This window comes from Haemaphysalis longicornis, unplaced genomic scaffold, assembly GCF_048455015.1.
Source record: "Haemaphysalis longicornis isolate Haplotype H1 unplaced genomic scaffold, Haemaphysalis longicornis Haplotype H1 scaffold_4, whole genome shotgun sequence".
Lineage (NCBI taxonomy): Eukaryota > Metazoa > Arthropoda > Arachnida > Ixodida > Ixodidae > Haemaphysalis > Haemaphysalis longicornis.
In genome coordinates, this window is record NW_027526361.1 from 28,547,406 (window position 1) to 28,559,654 (window position 12,249).

The 12,249-nt window shown below is 49.4% G+C and overlaps 1 protein-coding gene across 1 annotated transcript in view; it reads left to right on the forward strand.

Moving 5' to 3' along the window:
• Nucleotides 1-4,866: 4,866 nt before the first annotated feature.
• Nucleotides 4,867-12,249, forward strand: part of Pyd (zonula occludens-like protein polychaetoid) — a 47,622-nt gene continuing 40,239 nt past the window's right edge. Inside the window, exon 1 of the mRNA XM_077706249.1 lies at nucleotides 4,867-4,964. Within this exon, the coding sequence (XP_077562375.1) occupies nucleotides 4,932-4,964 (33 nt within the window). The 5' untranslated portion in view covers nucleotides 4,867-4,931. The remainder of the gene's footprint in view (nucleotides 4,965-12,249) is intronic.

Consider the following 12,249-nt stretch of genomic DNA (forward strand, 5'->3'; position numbering starts at 1 on the left):
TGAAATTCAACCAGACGTTAGACCGCCGCTTACTTTGACGCCCCATACCTGCTCATCTGCACTAATGACCAATTTATAAGTGATAGGTACTGTCGGCGAGGTAGTTCTAAACATATCTGGAAAATATCGCTTGTCTAGAAAATATAAATAAGATTGACTGTTGTGTTTGTTCTAAAAATACGTAACTTTAAAAATCAAAATAAATAAAAAACCCAGTCTAGGTTTTTTTTTAGAAATTGGGGGAACGAATCTCCTTAAAAGGGCCAAGAACACTGCTGAAAAAACATGTTGCATTATTTTGTTCATACCAAGATTGTAGGCGCCTGAACTCGCGCGTCCAAGACGCGACTCCGTGCCGTGTGAGCCGCTACCGCCCCTGCTTTTCTGGCTTCGCGCGTTAATAAAGAAAGTGTCTCTTCGCCTTCTGCAGCCACACCGAAGAATTTTCTACCTTTTACATCCTTCTAGACGAGAAATCGGCGTTTTTAATCATTTTTATTTGTGATGCTTCACTCAATAAGCGCTAATACAGCTACGCGTGTGGCGAAGACTCGACAAAAAGCGCGTCTTGCGAGCGTCACTTTTCTTTTAGAAAAAAAAAAAATTCCCCATTTTTTTCTTAATTTTTTGTTGAAGACAGAACGCAAAGTTTGCTTAAACTGTTCGTCATTTCGGTGTATTTTTGTTTTCAAAGAAATTTAAGTCAGAACAGTTACACTTTGCCGTGCGCAAAGCCCCAAATTTGGAAAAAACTGCAGCCGCCGGAAACCGCGCGTCACCCGTTCCACCTATGGAAGGAAGGAAGGCAGGAAGGAAGGGAGGAATATAATTTGTTTTTCATTTTCAAGAGAAAGGGGATGGGGAAAGGAGAGTGGGTGGTGGCCTCAGTCCAGGCCACATTCAGGGCCCCCAGCAGCCCGCGCCCGGGAGATCAGGTACTCCTGATCCTCGAGCTGGAAGCTGGTCAGCCTGTGCTCCCACCGCTCCAATGTAGGTGATGGGATTGGGTTGGGATGTTTGCAATTTTTTTTTCGCGAAGCACTCACGTTAGAGGAAAAAGGATTGCACTTTTAGGTGCGGAGTACCTTACAATGGCCGCCCGCGTCCGTGCGCACATCATTTACAATCGCAAAAAACCCCACAGGCACCGGCAGGATTCGAGCCTATGTCTGGTAGACCAGACAGAGTTAGTGTCAGTTGTCTTACCCATTGGGTTACGACTGTGAGTTAGTACCCGAGAGTCAAACGACTTACTCCCTCGCCTGTAACGGTGCCGAGTATACCTTAGGACCTCCCAGTGTCCGTCTGCGTCCATCCGTGCGCACACCACCAACAAGCGAAATTCGATTTGAGCCGTGAGTTGCCGTTTCATTTAGGGAATAATCAAGGTGCAACTCACGGCTCAAATCGAATCACGGTCGGGGTGCAAATAGGATGTCACTGGGGGTGCAACTTGGATGTAATTTCGAGTCCCCGTACTCCGAACCCTCGCCATCATCCACCTAGTGGAGATGCTGCCATTTTGGACTATTCCCTGGCTTGCGCACTGCTCGTAAAAATGATAAAAATAAAAAAATAAAAAATGCGTGTACACGCATTTTCGATCTCTCGTGGAATCAGCCAGGACCTTTTTGGTGTAGGCTTCGTCTTTGCAAGCTGTCCAAACTTGCCCCTATCACTTTAAAGTCGGATACACTTCCAAACACAACTGCAATGCTGGGAAGACATTTTCCCGAAGCAATAGAAGCTGTCTTGCATAAAAAAAAAAAATCCCGAGCCATCTTCACTAACGGGAAACCTGGGGAGGGGCGAAGCATGCAACGTGTAAGTGTATTCTTGGCGCCTTGGCGTTTTTGCCAACGGAGATGAAACCGTTTGGGGTAGGGGTATACAGATTTGCTGTAAAGTCTCCTGTCTTTGAAGCACGAAGCCTCTCTAACTCGAGGCGTAAACAAGTGTCCCGTTTTCTTTTCTTTGGTACGCGTTATGTTCTAGAGCGAGGCGTAAACAAGTTTCCTGGTGTTTTGGTACCGTGTCTACATGAGAGGAAGCTTACGGCGACGACATGAGACGCCGACAGCCCCAGCCCTTGGGGGGCGTGGCCTTTGTAAGCTGACCTTCCCACATTGCGTTTTTCCCCGCGGACGCCATAAAATCCCGCATATGAGCCATATCCTACAGCTTTGCTGTAAAGCACGTTTAACCCTCTTTTAGTCCCTAGACACGTTTAACCTCAAGGGTTAAATATATGCATATCCTATAATTTTCCCCGGGACACTCAAGTCTGCTCCCGTGAATGCGAAGACGTCGTGGCTTCCCCTGGCGATGCCTATCAAAGACTTCCTTACTGCTACATCGTGTATGCGGCTCTTTCTTCGCTTTTCTTTCTTTGCCCTTTGGTTCTGCAATGCATTCTTCAGCTGCCGTGCTTCGTCCTTGTTGGCGAATGTGCGTGGTCGGACGTGCCTTTAGCCTGTACAGGAACCGACGGCATGCATCTGACACAGGCGCACTCTTCACCACGAGACACGGCGCGAATTAATTGCTTCGGCAGGCATCACTCACTCAGCCGTTTTTCACCCCGTCACGTCACCGTCACGTCACCGTCTTCTGTCATGGGCGACGGTTTCTCGGGCGATTTCTCGCCGAAGACGGTGCGACGGCGACGGGAAGCCGAGCTCTGTATACGTTTCCGTTCCATCAACGCGACGGGACCACGCCCCGCGGTAAACCAGCCAATCAGGAAAGTTAAATTTTTATGTCTAAATTAAGCGAAAAGTGAGCACACGGTTTGCAAAGTAAAAATCTAAGCCATTATTTATTTTTGCATTACACCAATCTAGTCGCCTTGTATCGTAATACGACATTTTCTTTACTTTTCAGATTAGGCACGCTCAATTTTAGGCTAGACTGATCACTAGGCAAACGATCCTGTACTCTGACGGAGAGAGTACGAAGTTACTACGAACAGTACTCCGTCACGTCTCCGTCGCAGTTTTTAGATGCGACGCTGAGAGCATCTCTTGTCGGCGGCCGTGTCCTTCCTGCGTGCGTCCGTTGTTCTTGTCCGCAGCCACTCTCCCCCTCTCCTCTCCGATAGCGAACACTCTCTCGCGAGGGGCATTGGATTGGATTCGATTGGATTGGCTTGACTTGGATTGGATTAAAGTGGATTGTGTTGAATTGTGTTGCGTCATAGCCGCGGCAGACGCACTGGCGGCGGCGCGTGCCCAGGTAGAGCGAACACTCTCTCTCAACATCTGCGGGTGTGCGGCCCAGCGCGCTTTCACTCCGCCGGTGGGCGGCGCTGCGCGCGGTGCTGCGCATGTGCAGTACTCTCTCTCTCCGCGGTCTCCTCTCCTTCGGGCGGCCTTTCGGTCGACGGTTGCTCTTTGCTTGCGCTTGAACCCCCCTCAGCGTCGCATCACACCAGGGTTGGCGTAATTTTTTTGACGTGACGGTGCCGTGACGGAGAAGGTGACGGCTGTGTGAATGAGGCCTAACGTGAAACTTCACGTCGCTCCTTCTCCAGAATGAACCGGCCTCTGATCGGGGCACTACCCTGTCTTCAGCCGGTAGTAGTACCGAATTTGCACGATTTTAACGCGCTTCCAATTGTAACACGGAGGTAAGTTTACTGATGAAAATTCGAAAAAAATAATTTGAAGCCGATTCTACCACGCAGATGTAAGAGATATGACATTTTATTTGACGCCCGCAACTGTGGCAGCAAAAATTCCATGTGCTTCATAAACTTGCTCATCCAGCTCCTGCTGGCAGTGCAACTAAAGCGGTGAACGTTGAAAGCTGATTTCGGTTTTGAGCCTGGTTGTAAACGCACACGCAAATATTACCTTTGCCAAAAAAAAAAAAAGGTGCGCGTTAAAATGGTGCAAATACAGTACTTACCGCGTACCGCTCTGCCTCGTCTGCCCGCCGGTAAGGTCATTCTGAAATCTGTTTGTCTCCACGCGGACGCAAATTTTTTAAACTTTTTGTCTGGCGCTCGTTGTTCTTTGCTGGCTTGCGCAAAAGAAAAACGACAATCATCATCATCATACACGTGGACCTCGTTGGACGCCCACACAGTACTATAGGGATTTCAGATATGGCCTAACTAAAAGGCGCGACTGCTCTCAACGGCGTAACTCCTATCGAATAATTCCATGTGTCACGTGTTTGGATGGTGACTTGGCGGTCCGCTGCGGTCAAGGTCAAGTTGAGAACGCCTCTCATCAAATAAGTAAATTTTTTTCGTTCACAAACGATACACCAAGCGCATACGTGCTCTCACTCCCAACTAACAGCCATTCTGCAGAGCGCCTGAAGAAAAACAAAAATAGAAACAGTCGGAATGCTATGGAGAGTACACGTCCATACACTGCACCCTGAAGTTCTTGATTTTAATTTTGAATTGATTTGTTGTTTTTATTTTTTTCTGTCCTTATGTTCTTCCCCTTCTTTTATTTTTGCTGATTCTCCGCTCACCCCTCCCTCCCCATATGGAATCCCAATTGGTGCTGATAAACATCTAGATACATAAAAAAAACACCGATTGATAAATATCGTGAGTATTGGGATTTGTCAGGAGATCACTGAGCTAGGGTACACTCGGATAAGAAGTTCCCGCTTTAGGTACAATCAGGCAAGTTTTGCTACTCGCCTTGACCCTTGTGTGCACATTCTCCGGTTCCTTCATGTAAGTGTACACTAAACGTCGACAAGAAAGGGGAGGTCTTCGCCGCCCACGCAGCACCGTACGCACGACCACTGTGCGTATTTGCGACGTCACCGCAGCAGCCCGTTCTTGCTGAGGCTGGGGGCCACACCGGCATCGAGTGTCAGCTCTTAGCCGGAGCGTGAGGGAAAGCAGCTGCTGCGGCGGTCAGCCGCCCTGCAGCCGCGGACAGCGACGGACACAGCGCACATCCATGGCTCGGAGAGGTACCAGGCACCATCGCAAGGTGAGCGGCAGGCGCAATTCAGTGCTGTTATCCACCCTTCACAGGTGGCGGACGTGGTAGATAATTCGCCTCGTCCCATGAACGTCGCCGCTAGGTACTAGACTGCAGACGTACGATTTTGGGGAAAAAAAGACGCGATGAAGCGGAAGGCAAACATATTCCACAACGTATTGCATTTTTGGGCGTTGCATGCTCGCTGTGAGGGCACAATGGAAGTGCAAAAACCTTTGACTATAAAGGGAATAAAAAAAAAAAACGGAGAATTATCGCGGTCTTCCGTGGCAGCGGACACCGTTAGTTCTTCTGGAAAGGGTACCTGCGTTAAACTGCAACCAGAATGGTCAGTGGCCACGCACCGTGAGGAAGTAGTCCTTTGTTTGACTCCTTAAAAACTGCATTTCGAATTTGAAAACTGCGACGCGAAAGCCATACGTGCGTGTCGAGGCGTGCACGATGGGCGTGAAGCGAGGCGAGAAACGAATGCCTGGCAGTAGCGTCACGCGCATACATCGTTGAACATCTGAACAGTGAAGCAGGTCGCCGGTTGATCGCCACTGCTGTAACGTGATGAACTGCGTTGTAAAGTGATACTCAGAATCATCGACTCGCCGCCGACGTTGTTACCAGAATCGCTCAGCTGTGCGTGGACTGCAGCGCTTTCCATGTCAAATTAAAGGGACCCTGCAACACTTTAACTTTTTTTTAACCTTAAATGCTTTCAAAACGTAGTCAACAAACACATCCAGTACTTAGAATAAGAGTCCACAAAGTAGACCAGCCCCAAAATTACTGCTTTATGCCCATCAGGCAACTTAAAAACTTGCTCAAAAAAGTTTTCTTTCTTTCCCTGTTTTTTTCATTCTTTAAGCGCTCAAATTACGTCATTACAGCAATGAAGGAGCTATTATTGGCCGGCTTCTTTTCGGCTGCACCAATAAGCGCTTTCGAGTGTCGCTTCAGACAAAAAAAAAGAACTGTGGTTGATTCCTCTGTCATAGGAATCAGTAAAACACGAAAGTGAAATGTGCAGCGAAATCTGCAGCTGAGCATGATTTGCGGGTTGGCGGCTGTCTTGTGAGTCTGCTTGGCGGGCGACGTCCTGCTGGCATGTCGCTTCGGCAAAGGTGTACTGGCGTCATTTCCGCACGGATATGACGTCAGTGATAGGCGAGCCCGCTTATAACGAACACAACGGGAAACCGAAATCACTTCGTTATATCCGCTTTTCGCTATATCTGGACAGAAAATCTATGTATACCAATGGTAACGGGAAACGAAGATTTGTTCGTTATAGCCGCTATTTCGTTAAAACCGGGTTCGCTATAAGTGGGCTACACTGTATCTTGGGGTATCGCAGCATAAAACACTTTCATATTAAAATATAAAACCCGAAGACAAACAACCCTAAGTATAAAGTACTCTTTAGTACTAATGGTTGCTTCCCCGCAAGAAGACCCTGTGTGCAGGGGTGCACCCTTTACAGGCCGCTTGCTTTTGTTAACTGGCGTCACTTCCATGACGGATATGACGACAGCGAAATCTTCGTGAATCCCGGAATAAAACACTTCCGTGTTTAAAAAGCCACAAAAGCAAAGCAAAAACGGAAGACGGGTCTGCTGCGGCGAGCAAATCATGCAGTGTCGCTCCCTGGGGGCGATAACTATAGCTTTCACAGTGCTTCCATGCGCGAAGGAAAGAGAGAAGGCGTTCATCAGAAGCGTTGCAGGGCCGCTTTGGAGGGTTGAATCGACTGGTGGGTACAGCTTACCTCGACCCCTCCCGCGTTTATATGAACTCCACCCAAACAATCGAAGTGACGGAACGGGAAGGGTTCCCGGAAAAGGTGCTATTCAGCTCTTCGCGGCGCGCCGACTAAGCCCGACGAGCGAGTCAACCCAGAGCCACTAGATCAGGCTTATTTAGTGGCTCTAAGTCAACCTAAGCCCCGTTTTTACTTTTACTCGAAGAGGGAGAAACTGCAAGGCGTGCGGTGACAGGGCTGATCTCCATCACATGATATGGTGCTGCTCTCTCCGGAGAAATGACCCGCAAAACAGTAAGGCAGGACAGCCTACAAGAAGCAGTGGGAGACCGCGCTATACCCAGCACCGACCCGGGTATCCAGACCCGGCACGTCCAGATGGCCACGACCGCCGTCAGGGACCAAGGGCTCCTGACCGACGGCTAAGCGACAAATCAGGGGAAAATAAAAGTTCACTCAATCTCCACTAACGTGAAACCTGAGGAGGTGCGAAGCATGCGGAGTAAAGTGTACTCAAAAATTGTAAGTCGCTCTCTTGCCACGCAGCGCGCGCTGATTGAGCGCCGGTGGGAGGGACAATCGCGCGCTTGCTGAGGCGGTGGCGCCCTCTATTGCTTTGAACCGGATTTAAGCAATTTGCATGCCCCAGTTTGTGATAGTGGCAGGGGTCAACGCAGGCGCAGTGCAATGACCATTCCTCGCCCTGGAGGCGCGTCCTCGGTGATCAACGAGGTGCCGGCACCAGGGAAGTATGCCTTTTCTTGCTTCGACCGACCACCCTACCCGATCAAGCCTAGCGTCGAGAGCCGTCGGGTACTTGAGTGCAACAGAAATTATAACCCGTCTATCCATTTATACTTTTCTTTTAGTACGTGTTACGTTCTAGTTTGAGGCGTTAAAAAACGAGTGTTCCGGTGTTTTTGTACCGTGACTACAAAAGACGATGACGACAGGAGACGCCGACAGCCCGAGCTCCTAAGGGGCTTCGCCCCTAAAACGGTTTTTTTATTTTTTATTCGTGTATTTCTTTTTGTCGAAACGCCGTCGCGGCGAGTCCGTTCAACTCGCAGGCAGGAGGTGGGTTGACTCGCTCGTCGGGCTGATTTGGCGGGTCGGGAGGAGCTGAATACCGTATTTTCAGAATTCTAACGCACCCCCGATCGCAACGCGCGGGTAACTGGGCGCAGGAAAATTGGGAAAAATAATTTGACGCCGACTCTACTACGCAGATGTAAAAAAACATGACACCACCTCCCTGGAAGGAGATTTTATTTGACGCATGCAGCTGTGGCAACCAAAAATGAATTGCTTCATAAGCTTGCTTGTTCAGCTCGTGCTGGAAATAGAACTATAACGAGGAACATTGAAGCTGCTTACAATTTCAAGTGCTTTGACCTTCATAATCCTAGGCGGGATGGCCTAACAGGAGCAGAAAAAATGTGCGACAGCTGATCAAGGCATGCCATTGAGAAATGAGTGCGCCGAAATTCCCCCACGTGGTGTTGACGGATTGTTTCTTATTTGATTGACTTGGATTTTGACAGGACATCGTGTCTATGGCTATGCTGCTGGCTGTTTTAAAGCATATTTCGATTTTGACCCCGATTGTAACGCGCCCACAAATTTTAAAGCTACCTTTTAGCAAACAAGGGCACGCGCTAGAATCGTGCAAATGCGGTAGCTCCTTGTCCGGGAACTCATCCGGTCCCCACGCCTCGATTCTTTGGACGGGGTTCGTATAAACGCGGGACGAACCCTCCAGTCGACTTGACCCTCCCTCGTCGAGTTCTTGTGTCCGGGGCTCTATACCTGCGAGTCGAACGGACTCACCCCGTCGGCTTTTCGACTCACCTCGCCCGCTTACACATGGGGTGGTCGAGTCGAAAAAAATACGGTTTTGCGCGACTCAACTGTCCCTCGCCGAGTCCATGCATGCGGGGCTGAGCGAGATGCTTTTGCACATATCGTGCGCGGTCACTATCACTGAAGCCTCAATGATCTACGGAATCCGCTTTGGCATTCGAGCACGTAAAGGGTATGAAGGGCAAGAATTTAGTGGGTGGGGGGTGGGGGTACTGACCATTGTTCTCACGCGCGACGGCGAAATTCCTTGCAGTACAAAAATCGTAAAGTATGGCCGGAGGCCGCTAAGGAAAACGAAGTTGGAGTGGTACAGCGAATAAACCTTCAATCGAGCAAACAGCGTTGGTTGGGCCGTCCCACGGTGGGGTGGGTTGGCCTAAGTCCTTGTGCCGTGGCTGCAGCCCCGGCACGGGTGTCCAAAGAGGTCTGGCCAGCTGGCCCTCCCACTGCTCGGGGAAGGGTGGGGTTGGTGGGCCAGTGGTGGGTAGTATAGAGAGGGTCACAAGTGGAGTGGGGTGGAAAGTTGGGCTAATTGGTTCAGGTTGGGATTCATACTGAAAAACAGCGCAAAAAACACACTGAGAAAAGAAGAGGGGACAACGCGCGGCCCTCTTCTTCTGTCCCTGTGTTTCTTGCGCTGTTTTTCGCGTCCCCTCTTCTTTTGTGCGTGTGTTTTTTGCGCTGTTTTTCATCACAAGCGAAAGTTGAGGGGGTGATGGGGAATTATAGATAGGGTGGAGGATGTGTTTGTAAACTACGCCAGATGAATGCTTCCTCAGTTAGTCGAGGGTGGGGGTGGAGTCAGGGTAAGGCGAAGGTTGTGATAATGGTAGAGGATGTCGCTGTAGCGTTACGGCACAGTGGGATGTTGGAGAGAGTCCCGGGAGACGCCGTGGGTAACTTCTTGCGAAGCGGGAAAGTAAATATTGGCCGTGTGGTTTGGCTGCAAATGACGGCGGAAGACGATTGAGTTTGTGTAGCAGTCAGGTAACGAGCATAGTGCTCAGTTCTGTTTCACATTTTGCAAACTATCAAATGCTTCACACTTAGTTTTAACTTGTGGCTTTAGTAGGCAGCAGTGCGATGCTCGGTAAGGTACGCGGCTCGATGACCGATGCTATACTTCTGTGCGGTTCTCACCAGTTGCTCTGCTGGTGCCGCTCTATGTCGCACGTTTGGGTCATGGCTGGTGTGGCCCACACGGTACCTTTGAGTGGGTGACTGGTAACCCATGGGCCATCACCGGTAACCAACTAGTGACGACCCAGGGACGGTCACTGGTAACTTGTGGGTCACCAGTGACCAACCAGAGAGTAGACTCACCAGCAACTGCCGAAATTTCTTCGTTGTTTCGGAGCCTGGGCAGAGAGGTAGACGTCGTTTACCTAACCGAAAAAAAAAGACTAACGGCCGCCTAAATCCCCCACCGCAGAAGACAAAACTCCGCAGTGAGTCTAACGTCTCCCTGACCCGTCCATGGTCGTGAATGATAGTCCTGGGTTCGAACCGGACCCAGAGAAGCGGATGCTGTTGAGCGAGAGGCAACCTCGCACGTGATGGGAATTGGCCGCGCTGGGTTCCTGCTTGCATGCGCAGCACGGACCCCGGATGTTGATCGCCGCAGGAGCGAGCGTCGGGCTTTGCGGGGGCCCGGGCATGGTGCCGACGGCGACGGTATTGTCCGTGATTGCATACCGGCAGTTCGCGCGTTCTCTACCCGGTGTGTTCTTTTCGAGCCGTCGCTGCACGTACACGAAGAGTTTTCTTTTTTTTTTTTTCCCCGCTTTCTAGTGAACACCTTTGGGCGTTGGCTCATGTAACTTCACATGGCAGCGAATCTGGAACAGCGCTACGGACATCATTGTCCTGTGTAGAACGTAACCATTCCGCCAGCATACTACCAGCTGTAAAGGTCACCTGCGGAAAAAAATTGAATGATGGTCTTTTGTTGTCACGTCAAGCTATTGGACCTGCGGACAAAACATTAGCGTCGCGGCCCAACTCGTCCGATGATACTAAGATGACAGCGACCATTGCATCCGCAGGCAGCCCGTTTCTGAAAAAAAAAAAAGTATGCATTTGTCAGCACAGTGGCTCGTGCTATCTGGTGAGAGAGAGAGAGAGAGAGAAAGACTTTATTCAATGCCAGCAGAGGGGAGGTCCGGGCTACACAGAGTGATCACTTAGGACAAAAGAGGACAAAGCCGATGAAAAAAATATTGCGCCTTGTAAGCTCTTCCATGCGTAAGCTCTTCCAGAAATCTGTCCTTCTGTAATGCGCGGCACGTGTCATATGGGGCATTTAATGAAAGACCCTAGGGCCTGAATATTTTGGTGTGGTAAGCTGCTAATATCGCCCATTGATAAAGTGTCTTCCTACTAGTGCATATGTGTACATCATTAAAGCCGACTTTAGACGCGCTGGTGTGTAGCAGTGAAGCCTTGCTCTTGGTATTTGTTGGCCTTCCCACGTTAATTTACCGATTTGGAACTGCCGCCCAACAGCACCAGGCCTCCTCCTTTGGCGGCGCACGATAAAAGTGCAATCACACACATTCATTGAAGCATGCACAAAGGCAGGACTTAAGAAGAAATCTCTTTACCTGCATGCAATCATGTATGCACATTTTCAACAATTCGTTTCGTGCAGTGAATTTCCACGACAGTAAATGAGCCACGCAAGAAAGCCTATAGCCTAGGTATACGAACTATGCGTATGCGGCAGCATTTTTTTCAGCAGCCAAAACAGCAACAAAATAAACAGGCACATTGGATACGGCACATGCGTGTTTGCTATATAACGAATTGTTAAATACTTCCATTACGTTGCTGTTTCTAATTTTTCTTCGTCTTTGATCATCATACTTCAGCGCAGCTCGCGTTCCTTTTCTTACCTTCCATTGCCTCCGCCTCACATCTTTTCTTTCCGTTCGGTCCTTATTCACTTGATATTTTGAGCCGTTTACTGCCGTCAATGGTCGTTTTAGGCAATTATCCGTAGTCGCCTAGCGCGGGACGGATTTGTGTGGTAGGAAAACCAAAATTATTTCGATTCTGTGGCATGATGGGGCGACAGACCGTGCTACAAGTCCCGGCTTTATGAGACAGCAGTAAAGCCCGGTCTCTAACAGGCTGTCACAAAGATGTGCTACAGGTAAAGTGTAACGAATGAGCAGAAGTTACGCAGAAACTACCGTCAAAAAGCTAGAACGCTACTTTCTCAGCTCGGACAATACGATAGCAAGATACTGTTACGTGTTTGCAAAGGTATGTCACCAGAAATGAAAAATTCCTGCTTGCGTTTACACTAGGTCACTGGCTGCCTGTCAGTTCTTCTGCAGGGAGACGTGGTGGAATCATACGTAATCTTTTATTTGTTTGCCTCGGGTCAAGCCGCGACATAGGCTCAGTTGTTTCCCTTCATCGTTGTTTCGAAGGTCGGGAATTTTGGCAGATTGTTTGCAAGTGCACTGCCAGTTCTTTAGCGCGTACTCCTTTATCTGGAAGGAAGAAGCAAAAGACGCTTGCTCAATTAAATGTTCGCGCGATGCGTTACGGACAAGCACGTATACTTAGCATTCCGAGTGATTTGGTGCTGACGAATTGAATTCACTTCACCCATCTCCCTAGACACTCTGCCCTCTTAATTGTTCATTTTTG